Source organism: Carassius carassius, chromosome 23, assembly GCF_963082965.1.
Source record: "Carassius carassius chromosome 23, fCarCar2.1, whole genome shotgun sequence".
In the NCBI taxonomy this organism is placed as follows: domain Eukaryota; kingdom Metazoa; phylum Chordata; class Actinopteri; order Cypriniformes; family Cyprinidae; genus Carassius; species Carassius carassius.
Window position 1 is genome coordinate 30,334,109 of NC_081777.1, and position 19,890 is coordinate 30,353,998.

The following is a 19,890-nucleotide window of genomic DNA, read 5'->3' on the forward strand; positions in this document are numbered from 1 at the left end:
AGCATCGGGTTATCTGGTCTTTAATTTCCCATCAGTATATCTGAAAAGAATAAGAATCGTGAATCCCGTGGAAGCTGTTTATATCACGTCTGGACATGTTCTGAATGCACACTCCTGTTTTCAGTAGATTTCCCAGTTATGTCTGTGGATATCCTTCATCATGCCATCAATCACACTGGCATACTGAGGAAGACATTAGTGCAGAGAGTAGAGGTGATTGTGTTCTGGTGCGAGGGGCACCTTCATCCACCAGCAGCTCAAGGTGATCTGTCACGGCCTGATTAATGATTCACGGTCTGCAGAACACCAGCGGCTCAGAGCTGCACATGCACATGCACAAAGAGCAGTCAAACCTGATTTATGTCATTTTCAACTGTCCATTAAACAGCAGTGATAATAAGCTGAGACGACGGCAAGCACAGGTGCACCATACCTTCACTAGAGAGCACTGTTGGCTTGCTTATGAAGTCATGTGATGTATAGTGTTAAAAAGTGTGCATGCAGGATTGTTACCTGGATTCATTTGAAAAAAGATATTACAGGTATCTAAAATCCAGCAGGTGTGAATGTGCATCCATTGCGCCAAAAGGATCCTAAAAGTTCTTCATGGATTTTTTTTTAGGACTTTACAACAGTTTATAGGATATGCATATGCATGTCTGCTAGCTTGGAGTTATTTCAAAAGCTAACTATGCATTTAATATGCAAATGGTATCGAAGTGATGATAGTGTTCTTTCAGGCATTTCAAAAACAAGTGTTGAAATATTTAGATACTTATTGTATCATATGTGGTTTTTGTCAGCTAAGGAACCCAGTGCATATACTTGTAAAGAAAAACACATTTCACATGTTTTCATACTCTTACCTATTTTGTCATTCAGACTTATGAATACCACCGTTTTTTTTTCTTTTTCTGTAGTCCCATGTAAAAAAAATTAATAAAAAAACTTAATAAAAATAAGAAAAATTGCAGCCTTCTCTGGCTTCTATTGCACATAAAACAAGGGTAATGTGATGTCTAGTCTTTCATTTTCCATCAGTATGGTGATATTTGATACTTAAGAACAAAGTTATTTTTTGCTGGACTATCTTTTTAAGCTCATTTATACAAAGTAATACTTTACTGAAAATGTTCTCACCCTCAGGCCTTCCAAGAGTTTATTTCTTCATCCAAACGTATTTGGAGAATTAAGCATCATTTGCTTACTAACGAATCCTCTGCAGTGAATGGGTGCCGTCAGAATGAGAGTCCAAACAGCTGATAAAAACATCACAATAATCCACAAGTAATACACACTACTCCAGTCCAGCCTTGCGAAGTGAAAAGCTGAGTGTTAGTAAGAAACAAATGCATCATGTTTTAACTTTTAATTGTTGCTGTTCATGGCCAAAATAGGAGTCCAAAATAACATCTACTCCAGTGAAAAAGTCCATCTCCCGTTTTCCTCTCTCATCAAAATTTACCTACATATTTGTTTTGAAATATTGTGGACTGTTTTGGCTTGTAAACAGTGTTTGATCTGTGCAGATTCCTCTCCTGACCAAATCCAGACCCTTTTACTGGAAGCAATATAAATGGATCGAGGACTTATATTTTAGTCAGAAGTTTAAAAATGCCTTAATGATGGATTTGTGTCTGACAAACATGCAACTTGTGGCTTCACAAGACATTAAGTGATGGACTGGAGTAGTGTGTATTACTTGTGGATTATTGTGATGTTTTTATCAGCTGTTTGGACTCTCATTCTGACGGCACCCATTCACTGCAGAGGATCCATTGCTGAGTAAGTGATGGGATGCTACATTCCTCCAAATCTGTTCTGATGAAGAAACAAACTCATCTACATCTTAGATGGCCCGAGGGTGAGTAAATGTTCAACAAATGGTTTTTTCCATTCCTTCAAGCAGTAAAACTGATCAAAATGCTTGTCCTTAATATTAAATCATGCAAAATGGAGCTGGCATTTCTTGTTCATCTTACGCTTATGAAATAAGCGTTTCATTAAAGCAATTGATTTTAAATGGGTTTGACTGCAGTTTAGCACAAATCTACATGCACACGAGAACCTTCACAGAATGCTGTTTAAATCCAGCACTTCTTGTCCCTGACGCCCCGTTATTCACGCCGTACTGATCTGTCCATCAGTGTGTGAAGGTGTGTGAGCTTTGATTTCTGCTGCTTGTCACTTTGTGTCTCTCTCTTTGCCACTGCTTTGCTCGCTTTATGTTGCTTTGCTGTGTTTTGCTTTGCTCTGCTGTGCTTGTGCTTGATGGTTTGCCTTTTAATCACGACCTGCTCTCGTTTTGTTTGTTTCCTTCTTTTTTTGTCATTTCCAGATTTGCATATCCATTCTTCCTACCTCCTTCATTTGCCTTTCCTTCACTGAGAATGGCAAGCGGGCATTCCACTGACAAATTCAGTTTTCTGTACCCAACAGACACCAGTCAGAACGTTAAGAGGTCAGTCTAGTGCTCGGCACCTTCCACCATGTGTGTGTGCGTGTGTGTTAGTGAACGTTATTGATGTTGTGTTCAATCTGACTCCAGCTGTATGTCATGTTTCTCTCCTCTAGGGTTTGTATGACCTTGATGTGTTTTGTCTCAGACACAGGTGCTCGTTGCTGGTTTGCACGTCTGATCAAGCTTAAGTCAACTTGAAATATCATTCATAACTCATTCTACTTTCATAATGATGATGTCATATATTTCCAGGTCTTATCCAAGTGGATTTTTCAAAAATGGTTAATGTAGAATCAGGTCATTCCTGGTGAGCGGCTGAGTGATCATGTCACATGGAATAATGTGTATTTAAAAAGAAAGTAGACTTTGATTTCGTGTTGACTTTAAAGCAATAAGGGATGGTTTTAGTCTAATTTGAATTATGTTTCAAATTAAATATATAATTTAATAAATATATACAAAACTGTTGAAATGTTTTGAGTCTTTATTATTCACCAAGGCTGAATTTATTTGATCGGAAATACAGTGAATATTCCAAAATATTATTACAAATGTTTTTATTGTAATATATTGTAAAATGTCATTTTTTACTGTGATGCAAAGGATCACTCCTCCAGTCTTCAGTGTCACATGAACATTCAGAAATCATTTATATCCTGTTTGAGTCTTTGATATATTTCATGCAGCATCAAGCCGATTTGACTCGTAAGATGTCCTGACCTTGATCTTCCATACTTGTGTTTGTGAGTGTGTGTGATCATAGATCACAAATACGCTCGCTCTGACATTTCACCTCTCCCACACACACACACACACACACACACACACACACACACACTCACGGCACATCTGAACACATGCTAACAGCTCCGTGCTCACAGTGCTGACGCATGATCCTCCTGTTCGTGAACTTTTCTTCCTCTATTTCTGTCTTTCCCTTGACTGACTGACTGATAATGCCATCAGTGTTCAGGGGAGATCAGACTCACACACATGCACAATGAGAGAGGATGACACACACACACACACACTGACCGGAGCCACTCTGCTGCTGTTTTCATGCTCAGCACTTGTTTTTTCATTTTTAACATTGTTAGATGATTTTTTTATTTTGGTAAATATCCATCACATGCAAGATTTTTTCAGACTCTGCAATTTAAATAATTAATACATTCCATAATAAATTATTAATAACTGTTTTTAAATCTTTTGATCATTTGGTGTACTCCGTCTCCTGTATTTTTATGCGTACGAGTAGTTAAAGAGTAGAGTGATCACCACTGTATATTTGAATGTTGTCAGATATTTTAAAGAATGTAGAGTATGAAAGTAGAACAAGAATAGTATTAGATCTAATTGCTGATCAAACAGTATCTTATCACATTACTTTTCAAATGTTTGTGGTCAGCACTTTTCTTTTTTTAATGAATACTATTTAGCAAGGATGTTTTAAATTGATTTTTTTTTTAAATGACATAGACATTTATAATATTGCAAAATATTTTCACTTTAAATGAATGCTTTTTATTTGTCAAAGAATTGTGAAGAATTTCAACATTGATAACAATACGAAATGTTAATATCAGTATATAAGAATGATTTCTGAAGATCATGTGACACTGAAAACTGAAGTAATGATGCTGAAAATATAGCTTTGCATCAAATAAATACATTTTATTTTAAAATATATTCAAATAGAAATCAGTTATCTTAAATTGTAAAAATATTTCACAAAATATATAGCAATATATAGCTATCTATTTTCTAGAATTTTTGATCAAATAAATGCAGCCTTGGTGAGCAGAAGAGGCTTCTTTCAAAAATCTTACTGACCCCAAACGTTACTGTAAACTACAACAGACAGGTAAATTGACAAATAATGGTAATCTAATACTAATACATTCAGACGCAAGGTTTTATCAAGCAAATACAACAAAATCATGTGAAAAGCTGCAGTCAAACATGTGTCTCAACTGAGGCTTTACTGGTTAAACTGAGGTTAAACTGGGTTTTACATATTTTTTCAAAACCAAGTAAAAATGGCTGTTGAGAGGTGTTTTTGTGGTACACAGGAAATATAATGCAATGTGTGAATATGTAGGGCCTTACAAATTTTGAGTCGTGTGTGTTTTTTCTCATCATTTTGATTTGTTTAGGCAGATGATTGTTGCAGCAGTTCAAGCCTGTTAAATCAACACCGCTCTTAATCATTTGCTCTCTTTCTCTTTGTCTTTCTCTCTCAGTAAGAACAGGCTGTCTTCCACCATGAACCCGGTGTACAGTCCAGTGCAGCCGGGAACCCCGTACGGAAACCCCAAGAATATGGCATACACAGGTATGTGATGAGAGACACACTCGTGTATTTGAAGACAACAGAGCATGCTTTATTAATGTCTTACTCTATACAATTAATCAGTGCATGCTAAAGAAGACGTTTGTTTTCATTAAAATGTAATGACCCACCAATGAAAGGACTTTTCTGCTGATGCATCCAAGATCATAAATTATATTAGCCAATAATATCATCTACTAATGAGGTTTTCCTATTTCACTCTGAAATATATAGAGGAGGGTAAAGGTGCAAGTGTTGTTATGTCCTCTGTAAAGGCATAGTTCACCCAAAAATGACATTTTTCAACATTAGAATGATTTCTGAAAGATTAATGATAATGATAAGAGTAATGATGCAAAAAAAAATCAGCTTATGATCTCATGAATGAATTACAAATCAAAATATATTCAAATAGAAAACTTGTATTACTTTATATAATATTACTGAGAATAGGAGAAAACCTTGCAAAGTTCACCTCTAACATCTGTTTAGTGTTGCTGTGTGTGTGTGTGTGTGTGTGTGTGTGTGTGTGTGTGTGTGTGTGTGTGTGTGTGTGTGTGTGTGTGTGTGTGTGTGTGTGTTGTGTGTGTGTGTGTGTGTTCATGCATGTAGAGCCGTGTGCGTATGTGTCACTCATGGCCGGTGTTTGTCTGCTGCCATGGCAACCGTGGGCTCATATTTGATTTGTTCTCATTGAAGGGATTCTCTGGGTCAATAGAGACTGTTTACATGCCAACATCTCTCTCTCTCCCTCGCTTTCAGTCTTTTCATGATGCTTTTCTGCCGTTACCAAGAGGAAAATGTTATTGCTCTTAGGTTTTCTCACATACAAAGTATCAGTTTTATTTTAGAAAATTCTTTAGGAGAAATAAAATTAGAGACCGATATCTCAGTTAAGCAGTAATAATGAATGTAGAATGTGGATTATTTCTTGAAATAATTTGATAAGAATTGAATCAAAACTAATTTGAGCATAATTTAAGACATTGTGGAGATCTCTTCTAAAATGCTACAAAACTCTACTAAACTGTATGATTAGAAGGGACATTTTTGTTTAAGTCAATCTTAATTTGGTAGCTTTGTTTTGGATCGTAAGTAGCTGGTCTTTAGTTAGTCAGGGTTGTCTTGAATTTATTAATTTGAATCGAACAGGATGTAGAATTGTAAGTCTTATTAAATTTGAATTAAGAAGTAGAACTAAAATGTAATGTAATTCAGGACAGTTGAAATAACTGCTGAAATATGGTAAGTGTAGTTTTTACTGTAATACATGTAATTTTTCACTATAAATTATCCATAAATGTTATCGTATTGACTTAATATAAGATAGACTGTGTATAAATTATATATTAATTAATAAATACAATTATTTATTAAAATTATATATATATATATATATATATATATATATATAATAAATAATAATACTAACAATTATATATATATGTATATATATGTATATATATATATATAAAATTGTTAGTATTATTATTAATTAGATAATTATATAAAAATTATTAGATCTAATATTTCCCTGATATTTTTATTTAAAAATGTAATTATTTTTAATTAGATAATTATATAAAAAGTATTAGATCTAATATTTACCTGATGTTTTCATCAAAAAATGTGATTTTTTTTTTTTTTTTGACACACCTAGAAAAACCCAATAAAAAAAAGACTTCTAGTGACAGAGCTTCAGACAGACAGCGCACAGTTCACTGGACACATTCTTATAATAACTGTACGACATTATTAAAGGACAAGTGGTTTTGCATGTCTGTCGCCGCTGGAATAAACTGAAGCGAAAGAATGGGAAAAGAAATGTTAATATCCCGTTTTAAAGAGAGTTGCGGGTCAGTGATCATGAGAGAGTGGAAAGAATGTTTGTATCGGGGCTAGAAACACTCATAATCAAATTTGTCTTTGTGAGTGCTGCTCAACGCATGGATGAATTTTCAGTTTATTTCTGTGGAGAAAATGTATAGGACGCTCTGTACTTACAAACAGTCTGATCTTCTGGTGTCTACACAGAGGAATATCATCATATCTAAGGATGCCGTTTGGTATAGCTTCGGAAGTATCGAAAGCATTTTGTCTCTTTAAAAGTAAAGTATGTTATTTAAAGTACTTTTAGTTGCTGAATGAGACCCCTAAATTCATGTCATTAAGCTGATTTTCGTGTGCCACTTTCAAAGTGTTGTTTGGGAAACTAGTTTGAAAACAGTCATTCTGTTTCCATTTGGTGCAGATAGTAATATGGAAATTACAAATTTCAGCTTTAAAGCTTTAAAGACAAAAATAATTTAATGTTTCAGCATATTTACTTTCTTAAAATGTTTCTGCTCCTATTATTAATGATTCATCAATGCACATATTCCAAAGCCTAAGGCACACCTGTGCAATAATCATGCTGTCTAATCAGCATCTTGACATGCCACACCTGTGAGGTGGATGGATTATCTCTGTAAGAGAAGTGCTCACTAACACAGTTTTAGACAGATTTGTGAACAATATTTGAGAGAAATAGTATTTTTGTGTACATAGAAAAAGTTTTAGATCTTTGAGTTCAGCTCATGAAAAATGGGGCAAAAAATGTTGCGTTTGTAATTTTGTTCAGTGTAGTTTCCTTGTTATTAATTCCTTTGTGAAATCTTCTAAAAGGTTAATAGTCAAGTCATATTTATTAATGTGGCACTTTATACATTACAAATTGTTTTAAAGCAAAGTGTTAATGTTACAAAATTCATCAATTATGAAACGACTTGATATATTGAATATTTGCTCATATTTGTAATTTGTAATTTAATTACAGCAAAAGTAGCGGCTTATAGGGATGCATGATATTGGATTTTTGCCAATATCCGATATGGTGATATTTTTTTATAAATCCTTTTGAACGAGAGCCAATGCCGGCCCGACACCAATATATTCCCTTCTGTTTGGAAACACGACCAGGTCCCTCCTGTGCAGAAATTATAAGCATTTTTTTAATATATTTTGGTTAGTTTTTAACAAGAACTTATTTGTTTGAATTAAATAAATATTAATGAAGTTATTTTCTAATGACAGTACATTGAAGATTTGAAAATAACTATAAATTAACTACATTGAATCACTCCGTGTTTTTTTTGTTTTTTTTCTCAAATTGTTGCAGTGGTAAGCTTAACATTTTATTTTAAGATTTAACATTTGTAAAAAGTCATAGGTGTAAAAGGTGTAAGAGCTCATAATTTGTTTAAAAAATAATATATTATACATTAATGAATAAATCGGTATATATTGAATTATTTAATGTTATTTAATTATTTAATTGTTTAATTTAAAGTGTCATGTTTGTGATTTTTTTTTTCATGTAAGCTATAGCTTCTGACCTTTAAATCAAAACATATTCATGATTTTATGGCATCAATTACTGCTATATTTAATCAGAAACACAGTCTAAATGATATTAGTGTATTTTGCTTTAATTTTATTAGAAGTAGGGCAACAGCGCCCCCTATGGAATTAAAACTCCTTACTGAGCGGGCATTAGGATCAATATTTAGGCAAAACTTTTCTTCAAGAATGAGCAACACTGTTCAGTTGAAGTGATCTAATCACTATCACACCCTGAGCACGTTTGTGAGTTAATGTATTCCTCTTATCAGCTGACAGCTCGTGCTGTTCAGTGTGAGAGTGATGCACTGCCTTTCACACTCATCCGACTCTGTCTTACTGAGACAGACGAGTCGTAATGGAGACCATCTGTGCCCATCCTGTTCAATCAAGAGCTCACCTCGCTCTCTCTGACTCTCTTTGTCATTTTCTCATGATGGCACAGGTTACAGAGAGTGATTTAGATCAGTATGTCTGAAAACATTAATAGCCTCTTCATTTACAGAAATGAATCCGCATTTACGTCACAAATTTATCTTCTGATGACTTTGTTACACTCAAATTTGATGTATTTGGTGTATGCTCAAAAACATCAGCATGCCGTTTAAATTGTTAATTTTATATCACTGAAAAATTACTTTGTTAGCTAGTGTACTTCAGTCATTAACAGTGGCCATTATGTCATCCAATAAATTGCTCATTTTGATTTCATGTTGATTCTTAGCCAGTTTTAGTGTCATATCTCAGCTGTTGTCTCTTTGCATGTGTACAGGTTATCCTGGAGGTTATCCTACGACTGCCCCGACCTACACAGCCAACCTTTATCAGTCAAGTAGCCCGGGATACCCACCAGGTGTGTACACACACTCACACACACGCTTTCTGTCCAATGAATATAGACAATTACACACTTACAATAGCAAAGAATACATGAGACCAAACATTTACACATTTACACACCAATAAAACACATGCATTCCTTAATGCATTATACAGGTGCATCTCAATAAATTAGAATGTTGTAGAAAAGTTCATTTTCAGTAATTCAACTCAAATAAGGAACTTTTTCTATATAGAGTACTATATGGAGTATTAAATCAATTCAATGCACACAGACTGAAGTAGTTTAAGTCTTTGGTCATTTTAATTGTGATGATTTTGGCTCACATTAAACAAAAACCCAACAATTCACTATCTCAACCAATTAGAATATGGTGACATGCCAATCAGCTAATCAACTCAAAACACCTGCAAAGGTTTCCTGAGCCTTCAAAATGGTCTCTCAGTTTGGTTCACTAGGCTACACAATCATGGGGAAGACTGCTGATCTGACAGTTGTCTTGAAGACAATCACTGACACCCTTCACAAGGAGGGTAAGCCACAAACATTTATTGCCAAAGAAGCTGGCTGTTCACAGAGTGCTGTATCCAAGTATGTTAACAGAAAGTTGAGTGGAAGGAAAAAGTGTAGAAGAAAAAGACGCACAACCGACCGAGAGAACCGCAGCATTGTGAGGATTGTCAAGCAAAATCGATTCAAGAATTTGAGTGAACTTCACAAGGAATGGACTGAGGCTGGGGTCAAGGCATCAAGAGCCACCACACACAGACGTGTCAAGGAATTTGCTGAACCACAGACAATGTCAGAGGCATCTTACCCAGGCTAAGGAGCAGAAGAACTGGACTGTGGTCCAGTGGTCCAAAGTCCTCTTTTCAGCTGAGGCAAGTTTTGTATTTCATTTGGAAACCTAGGTCCTAGAGTCTGGAGGAAGGGTGGAGAAGCTCATAGCCCAAGTTGCTTGAAGACCAGTGTTAAGTTTCCACAGTCTGTGATGATTTGGGGTGCAATGTCATCTTCTGGTGTTGGTCCATTTTGTTTATGAAAACCAAAGTCACTGCACCTGTTTACCAAGAAATGTTGGAGCACTTCATGCTTCCTTTTGCTGACCAGCATTTTGAAGATGCTGATTTCATTTTCCAGCAGGATTTGGCACCTGCCCATAAGCAAAAGCACCAAAAATTGGTTAAATGACCACAGTGTTGTTGTGCTTGACTGGCCAGCAAACTCAACAGACCTGAACCCCTAGAGAGAATCTATAGGCTATTGTCAAGAGGAAAATGAGAAACAAGAGACCAAACAATGCAGATGAGCTGAAGGCCACTGTCAAAGAAACCTGGGCTTCCATTCCACCTCAGCAGTGCCAAAAACTGATCACCTCAATGCCATGCCGAATTGAGGCAGTAATTAAAGCAAAAGGAGCCCCTTCCAAGTATAGAGTACATGATCAGTGAATTAACATACTTTCCAGCAGGCCAACAATTCACTAAAAATGTTTTTTGTTTTTGGTCTTATGAAGTATTCAAATTTGTTGAGAATGTGAGCCAAAATCATCACAATTAAAAGAACCAAAGACTTTAACTACTCCAGTCTGTGTGTATTGAATTTATTTAATATGTGAGTTTCACAATTTGAGTTGAATTACTGAAATAAATGATCTTTTCCACAACATTCTTATTTATTGAGATGCACCTGTCCTGTTTAGCCTCGTTTTGATGATGCTGGCCTGTTACTGAACAATTAAGCGATGTATTGCTGTTATTTGGTTCTGCAATGTTCTGACTAAATATATTCAGTAAATCTTCATAAGCTTTGCAAACTTGACTTTATTAGTATTCATGCAACATTTTAACTTGAACAATACTGATGTATATGGCCACTATGTATATCGTTTTATTTCTTTATGAGCTGCTATACATATATATTCAAATAATGCATCCGCAAATGACATTTTGAAGTTTTATGTGTAAATCTGCATGATTTGAGTCTCGAGAGAAAACAAGCCCAGTGAGGATGAGTCATGTGAAGAAGGTTGTCTTTAAGTGTAGATCATTTTCCATTAGTATTGTGTTAACAGGCTTGTTTGAGCTCAACTTTTAGCATGGTGTTTGGTATTGTGTTATTAAAAGAGAGGAACTGGGTTTTTTGTGTAAGCAGACATTTTTGGATCAGGATGTAAATGGTGCAGAAGTGGATTGGTTTGTGAGGTCTGAACAGATGCTTGCTTGATTTCTGTCTGTAAAGTTATGACATGCCACCTGCCATTTTCATATGATTATACAGGCTCTCGTAGTACAGAGATCAAGTTGACATTTTGCTGTTGGAATCAGGTTTTTTTTTATTAATATTTTAGTTTGGTCTAGTTTCTGGCTTGATTGTATATGATCTCAGATATCAGTAAATGGTACTTTTGGTTGACCAGCAGTTATTTTACACAATCTGATACACTTTCTCAACAAGTCCTTTTTGTCATTAAAAATACCAATTCAAATACATATTACATGTCTCGGATAAGACTAGTGATAAAAAAAATGCTAAATACAAAAAAATACATTCCGGATTAGGCCTATGGCCCCAACAGTGTTCACTGGAACATTCAAAAGTATAGAAATCCTTCTGAAAACAATGTTTTGCAACAATAAGGTTGCAAAGGTCTTGAGAGAGCTTTTTGCTTTTACCTGAACCAGTTAATATTAATTACCACCGACAAGGGGCAGGATTGCTTTCTAATTACTGATAGATTTCAGCTGTTGTCTTGGCTTTTCATGCCTTTTTGCACCTCCCTTCCTTCATATGTTCAAAACTCTTACCCTGTGTCATTCCACTTTATTACACAGAACTTAATTTGGGAATTTATTTGTTTAGTTTTCTTTGTATGTATGGATTACTTGGGTTCTTACTGACATCTGGGGAAAATTTCATGTCAATAGACCCTTTAGAAATATATTTACTGAGAAAATGGTGACGTGTTTAATACTTATTTTACCCGCTGTATTTCGTGTCAAATGGGTTGTTTTTGAAAGACGTTGCTTGAAATAAAAGCTTTTTATTTCAATGATTTTTATTTATGACTGCAGTGTTATAGCACTCAGCACTTTTTTAAAAACATTTTAATTGAGGAGTAAATAAATAGCCTAATCTTTTGTTATCTTTGCAGCACGTCGGTTATTTGATCATTATTGCGGGGCAAAGTAATTGTAATTTTAATTTAATAGGCCTAATAAAAGTAACTTCATAATAATAATAATAATAATAATAGTCCTTATATAAATAAGAATGTAACAGGCGTACATTAATTGGAAATGCCAAATAACTTAATATTGCCAACAACTGCTGTTTTTTACAATATCTCGGTCTATCGTCGATACGTCGTTTTAGCTGCTTGAGCGTAGTGGCACTAAGAACATCATATTTCACACACTTTAAGCTCTTTTATTTTCCAAATGTAATAGGATTACTCCAACGAATCGAATCGTTCGGTTTGTAATGCGTACCGAGCGGTTCAATACGAATACGTGTATCGTTACACCCCAAGTGGTTTGTGCTGACTACAACTACTCCACTAATTTGGCATTTATATAATTCATATCATGACAAAATAAGGTTTAGCACATTTATACATTAGGTGGAACATTTTCATTCATATTATTGATTCTAAAAGCTGTCGTATTGATTTTAATTGTTTATTGTCCATTATTTAGAATTTTAATTATCTGCATTTTCTAAATCGACTATCAGTCGAAATTACTTTTAAAAACAGTGAGATTATTTCTGTCTCTTTTTTACTTTCTCCACTAGTACATTATTTAGATATTTCATATGACAAAAATAAATAAAAATAATAAGTGTCAGTAAGGATGAAGCTTAGCTATTTTTATGTATTGTAACTGATTTTAATAATTACAAAATGTTCTCATTAAGTCATTGTTAATTTTGTAAAAAAAATAAATAAAAAATCAGCACTGTTAACTTTAAGTGGAACGTTTTCAAACATATTATTGATTTAATAACTACTGACTATAATCAGTTATCAACCATGTTTTTCTATATTAATTATCAGTATAGGCAAAATCTGCTAGTGGTTGACCTCTAAATATATAAATATGTTAGACTATTCTTTCTATAGTGTCATAATTGAATCATTATCATATATCATGCATAAGCGCAGGCTGAAGTGCTGCGGTGGTCATGTGTGAGGCATCCATGCGGCAGAGTCCCATCATGCCATTGTGATTCCAGCGTCTCTTTGTCCCTCTGTTCTCTTGTGTTTGGGAACGTCTCATGAGTCCACACCATCACCCCAATGTGGCTCTGACAGGATTGTGGCATTTGGAAGGAAGGCTTACAATTAAATAACTTTTATTCACTTTGCTGATGCATTTATCTGAGGTAACATCCAGTAATGTTATTCCAGAAATAGTCCTCCTGAAGTAATTTCGTGGCTTTCTTAAGGCCAATAGTTCATGAGGGTTCCCTTTGAGGAATTTCAGCCTACAGTGTACCTTGCTTAGATCATTATTCTCTATGCCATTAGCATTCTCTCTCTATATATATAGATATGTTATATATGTGTGACCCTGGAGCACAAAACCAGCCATAAGTAGCACGGGTATATCTGTAGCAATAGTCAAAAATGTCCTACCATAAATAAATCAAAACTTAATGTTTGATTAGCAATATGCATTGCTAAGGACTTAATTTGGATAACTTTAAAGGCGATTTTCTCAGTATTTAGATTTTTTTTGCACCCTCAGATTCCAGATATTGCCAAATAATGTTTTATCCTAATAAACCATCAATGGAAAGCTTATTTATTCAACTTTGACATGATGTATATATCTTAATAATAAAAAAATTACCCTTGTGACTGGTTTTGTTGTCCCGAGTCACATATATAGATATGTTCTTCCTATAGAGTCTTCCAATAGTAATTATATTCTATTATAATATATATTTTACGTGTATGTTTAATTTTTTATAGAAGTTTTTTTTTCTGTCTTTTTTGCTGTTAGAGAATAATATATCAATCCAAATAAAGAACATTTAGTATATTACCGTCTTTTACACCACACCACATCCTGGTAACTAGATAGCTAGTTTGATCATTTTAGCTTCACTAACCTGGGAAAATTTCCATGTTCAATTCAGCAACTTCTTGCTTCAGGATTGTGGATAGTGTATCCAATTTAACTCAATATTGAAACCAGTGGTTTCTATGGTAGATCTGTTCTATTGTTGACTAGTAGTTTTACCTGTGGAGCCCTACTTTTGGGGTTTATGTTAATGCAGGTTTACTGATTGACTGTGAGAGAAGGATAGGAGAGTCTGGGTGATTTTTGGAGATAAAGATGTGGCCACACAATAGTGACGCATGTGTGTAACTCTTCTTGTGTTGTTGTGTTTGTTTGGGACAGTGCTGCTGGTGAAGCAGGCCTGGCCCCAGACGGCATCTGCTCCGGGGGCCGCAGAAGGCTCCTATGACCTGGCCATGGACGCTGGCTCAGAGAGCAGGCAGTACCAGGCCTCATCTACAGCATTCAGTAAATATCATTACTATACTCTACTGTAACTGCTGTGTGTTCCCTGTGACTCTATAACACACAAACACACACCCTTTCCCCGCACTGCATCTCAAGAACACTTGCCCTCATTGTTCCGTTTCCCCCGAGTGCATGCACACACACATACACACACAGTTTTGATTTGATCACATAATGACTGTGTAAACACACTTTACAACAAGTTCTGTTAAATTGATATCTCTGTAAACAAACTAGCCGAAATGTAATAAGCAGAGGTATTTTTAATTTTTAAAAGGAGTTGTTGATTGCAATTTCACAATTTTAACGTTAGTTTGTAATGTTGCTGTTTGAACATAAACAATATCTGCAAAGTTGCAGCGCTGCAAGTTCAATGCAACTGAGTATTTTATCCCAGGTTCATTACATCACGAACCCAGATAAACCCCACCCCCAGAAACAGGCATCAAAGAGGGCGAGGCCATGCTGTGCTGCTTTAGAGAAGAGGAATAGAAAACTAGGGGTGCACATAAAAATCTGTGCATATATGAATCTTCTAAAGATTCTAATGGATTCAAAAATTTCTAAACCAATGTTCTAAAGTAGCGGTTCTCAATCCTGTTCCTCGCGTCTTAATTATAGTCAGATTGATGAGCAATATAGAGTATGTCATTGTTTACAGTACAACCAGAGCACATTCTGAGCTTGAGGGGCGGGATGTTCAGAGCGTAAAATATACATTTTATATCAGATAACGTTTCAAGTAATGACTTTTTTATGGCTTTCATTAACTCTTTAAAGCAACATATTTTCTTTTGTGTCAGATTGTACTTATGATGTCTTAAAGCGCTGTCTAGGTAAGCAGCTCACTAGGGTTTGTGACAGGTAATATCTCACATTGCATAATGTAAACATACAGTCTGAGATCTAAGGTTTCATTCTCACTGTAGACAGTCAGTAGGGGTTTTGGTCTTGGATTGTAGCGTTAAATGAGTGTTGTGGGATTGAATTAGACAGATTGAATGGCTCAGGCTCAGCTAGACTAAAGAGAGCTGAATCCGGTGTGTTGCATCAGTGGTTGGTTAATCATGTAGAAATGACTGACAGTGTGTCTTCGGTATGTAAGAAATCTTTTGGTGTGTTGTGTAAATAAAAACACCTCAAGCGATGTATTCTCTCCATTTGTGCAGCTGATGTCACATTCATGTGGATTTTTTTAAAACTTTGTCGTCAACAGTCCTCCAATAAAAGCCAGATGGTGCATGTAGAAAAAGAGAAAGTCTGTCAGTGTGTGTTTGCTTGTTCAGTACTGAAAGGGTGTGTGTGTCTGTGTGTGTGTGTGTTTGCAGTTCATATGTGGCACACTTTACATACAGCGCACTCCCTCCTTACAACTCCAGGTGCTTTACTGTTGCTCACCAGAAGGGGGCGACATGGAGGTTTTGGAAATCCAACCAGAGACATGGACGAGTGTAAAAGAACACATTTTTAGACATAATATGTGTTCTTTCGATTGTTGTTTGGCACATGCCTGCTTGACCTGACACTCTCTCTCTGTCTTGTTCTGTGTTTCAGGATATACTGCAGGAACGCCTTATAAAGTGCCCCCTACTCAGACCAATGGAGCCCCTCCGCCCTATTCCCCGTCTCCTAACCCCTACCAGACGGCCATGTACCCCATTAGAAGTGCCTATCCCCAGCAGAACCTCTATGCTCAGGTAAGACCCTAATCTGACCTGGAACATACTGGAATTACACCACAGTCCACGATTAGCTTAATGTTTTGTTGTGTTTTGACCAGGAGAGAAATTAAAGTTGACTCCTCTAATCTTATTCGGCATTATTCATCAGGAAAAAGTGTTGTTTTGACATGTTCTTTCAGAATCTTTTAATTAGCTTGACCTGAAAAGACGTCATTGAGGTCAAACCATAGCTATGCAAGCATTGCAAAATCTTGCTAATTGTCAATACATTTGTGCAATAAAGATGACAGCAGTAATATCAAACAATAACCTGAATAACACTGAAATCAATACCCAGTTAATAAATTAATACATTTTTTCTTTATAGAATATTGTTTTATCCAAATATTTCACATCAAAGAAGTCAAATTGACTGTTTGAGTATCAAATTGTATCATATTGTTATTTGAAATACTTTTGAGTGTAATAAATAAGTTAGTCATTTAGTACAGTTTAATTTTACTAGTATTTATAGTATATGCACTAATATATTGAATGTTTTATTTTCATATTTTCACGTTTCATTTTAATTTGTATTTTTTAAATATTTCTAGTAGTTTTTATTTTCGTTTTAAATTTTTATTTTTCATTTATTCTAATTCTAACTCAAACAGTTAGATTTATTTCAGCTTATTTATAATTTTCATTTAGTTTAGGTTTTTCATTGGTATTTATATTTTATTTCAGCTTTATTTGAATTACCAAAAATGTTTTGTAATAGTTTACTATGGTACTGTGTCAACACTGATGCAGTAATCTGACTGTAGTAAATGCTAAAGTAATGTGGTTTAGGACTCGTTTTGGTTTTTTGTTATTTTGTAATCACCTTAGACCCTTTATTTGCCACACAACCAGGACATTTGGGATTTGTTCCCATGACGCCCAGCATCACAACACAGTGAATAATCCTTTACAGGTTTTGAACCTTCATCCTTTCAGCTCCCCATCACTGGTCTTTTGTAATATGAGTTGGTCTTGTCCTCAGGGTGCTTATTACACACAGCCAGTGTACGCCGCCCAGCCTCATGTCATCCACCACACCACCGTGGTCCAGCCCAACAGCATCCCCTCCGCCATCTACCCCGCTCCTGTACACGCGCCCCGCTCCAACAGCATGGCCATGGGCATGATGGCCGGGACAACGATGGCCATGTCTGCCGGTGAGACGCTCAAAAATGTCAATATTGTTGAAGCTAAAAATTATATTTAAAAATTCTAAATTAATGTATACTTCAGTTGCTATTAAAAATGCAACTACAAATATATGCAGACTCTTTTATTTCAGCAATATAGGTGTGTGTGTGTGTGTGTGTGTGTGTATAAAAAATTTTCAAATAAAACTTTTTATAATGAAAAATGTATAATAAAATAGTTTTTAATATTAAACATACATAAGTTTTATAATTTATATAATCAACGTTTTTAATTATTGTTTGGATTCATTTTTTTCTACTACTGTCATCTCTTTTAAAACTCTTTTAGTTCAGCATTAAGGTTTATTTGTTTTAATAATTATAATTTCTAAATATTTCTATTATTTAGTATTATTATTTAGAACTATTATATTTTCTATATATATTTCTAAATCATTTTTGGGAATTTTAATGAAAAACAGTAAATTAATACAACATGTATATAATAAGAAAGAAAGATATCACAATTAAACACTATATATAATTGTGTGTGTGCAAATACATATATTTGATGACATTTTTGGTTAAATATAAAAACATATTTAAAAAGTAAACCCTTCAAATCTTTCATCATAATTTATATAAATAACATTTTTGTTATATATTAAATTATTATAAAATCATATTTCTAATAAAATTTGAAAAATATGTTAATATAATATGAGATTTTATTTTATTAATTAGATTTATTAAAAATGACATCTACTGGCATATATAGACTCTCTCAGTTCAGTAGTAAGGAAGCACAGAATTGTATTTCTATTGGTTCCAGTGTTTTGTGTAATAGTGGACATGACCCCTGAATCTCTCCCGACAGGAACGCTGCTGACCACCCCTCAGCACACTCAGATCGGAGCACACCCCGTCACGGTGCCAACATACCGACCCCAAGGAACACCTGGGTACAGCTACGTGCCACCTCACTGGTAGAGCCCACCTGCCAATCATGTGAGATCCCGCCCACACGACTCATTCATCTTCACTCCACCCACCCAGCGCAGAGTGATCGCTGACTTCATCTTGTTCTCTCTCTCTCTCCTTCACAGATCTGGAGTCAAACATTGTATGCAACTACTCAAGTCTTACATCGGCGCTCTGTGTTCAACAGCGAGGCGCCACGTCTGTTTGCAAGAACAAAAGAGAAAAAAAAGTGCAAGGGTCACTTTATGCATTCTTATGTGTTTTTGTAAAAGCTGCTTTTTTATCTTTTAATTTAATTTTTTTTTTTTTTTTGGGATGATGTTCTTGCATTAGGTTATTTTAATTCTTCATTGTTCCATAGTTATTCTATAAGAGCTCCAGAATGATTTCAACCAATCACGACCCGTCTTTGTGTTCAGTATAAACGCTGGTGTGTAGGAATGTACCGACGCAATATCAGCACCACTCGGATCATAATCATCCACTTACGCTGCCAAATTGTATAATCTTTAGATATTAGCACAGGGTTGGTTTTCTTTTATGTATTAACAGCGGAGTTTCATTTCAATCTTCCCGAAGCGCTTGGGAATGGTTCAAGGAAACTTCATTTCTCCCTCATTTTGTTCGATAACAAGGGTGTCTTCCAGCTTGTAGCTGTTCATGTAGATTTGTAAGGAATATATCATTAGTAGGGCAGTGCAAACGTGGTTTAACCTTCATTAGGACATCGAGTACATTCAGTAATCTTAGTTATTCACTAAATAGAGAACGTTTGCGTGAGCTGGTTACTTTATTAGCTTATGTGTCAGGATAGCGTAAGCTTCCATACTATAATGTGTTTATGCGATTTCTAAAAATGTGCGCGGCATGCACTCACGGTGAATATTGAGGGGGAAAAAATCTATCAGTGGCACTTAGCTGGAGCCTCTGGGTGCGATGTCGTCCCGCGGGCATCGAAACGTGTGCCAACTTTGAGGCCAGCCAGGACGGACGATACTCTGACGGAACGATTAAGATTGCATCCGATTCAAAGGGACTTTGCGCCATCGTAGATAGCACTAAAAGCAAAAAACACACACACACAAGGGAGGGATGGCGTTCCAGCATTCATTTCCAATCAGCTCCGGCTCTAGAGTGGGTCTGACCCCTGGTCCTCTGTGAATCCTTGGGCCTTTAGGCCTTTAGTTGCACAGATTTTAGGCGTAGAAACAGAGTTCAGAGTTGTTCAATGCAATAATACGAACGGCCTGCTTGAATGGCTTTTAATTGTAATTTACAGCATTTGTAGAGAGAGATAAAGAGAGAATTTTGATTTCCTATCCCGAGGCCTCGCCTATATCCATGAATAGTGTACTCAGAAGTGACATATCAAGTATTCTATGAAATGTTATCATACCGAAGCATTGCACATCGACAAATAGACGTAACTTAATAACCAATTATACGGTACACTCTCATATTTAATGATGTAATTAAGAAAATCAAGCATTTACTCTGCAAACCATT

At 35.4% G+C, this 19,890-nt stretch overlaps 1 protein-coding gene across 3 annotated transcripts in view; it reads left to right on the forward strand.

Moving 5' to 3' along the window:
• Positions 1-18,981, forward strand: part of fam168a (family with sequence similarity 168 member A) — a 36,948-nt gene extending 17,967 nt beyond the window's left edge. The window contains exons 2-9 of one of the 3 annotated variants that reach the window (XM_059506927.1): positions 2,339-2,461; positions 4,705-4,796; positions 8,944-9,024; positions 14,424-14,549; positions 16,104-16,246; positions 17,256-17,430; positions 18,281-18,411; positions 18,510-18,981. In XM_059506927.1, the coding sequence (XP_059362910.1) occupies positions 2,391-2,461; positions 4,705-4,796; positions 8,944-9,024; positions 14,424-14,549; positions 16,104-16,246; positions 17,256-17,430; positions 18,281-18,393 (801 nt within the window). In that variant the 5' untranslated portion in view covers positions 2,339-2,390 and the 3' untranslated portion in view covers positions 18,394-18,411; positions 18,510-18,981. The remainder of the gene's footprint in view (positions 1-2,338; positions 2,462-4,704; positions 4,797-8,943; positions 9,025-14,423; positions 14,550-16,103; positions 16,247-17,255; positions 17,431-18,280; positions 18,412-18,509) is intronic. The other 2 variants (XM_059506928.1, XM_059506929.1) reach the window with 2 other exon arrangements.
• The last annotated feature ends 909 nt before the right edge of the window (positions 18,982-19,890 follow it).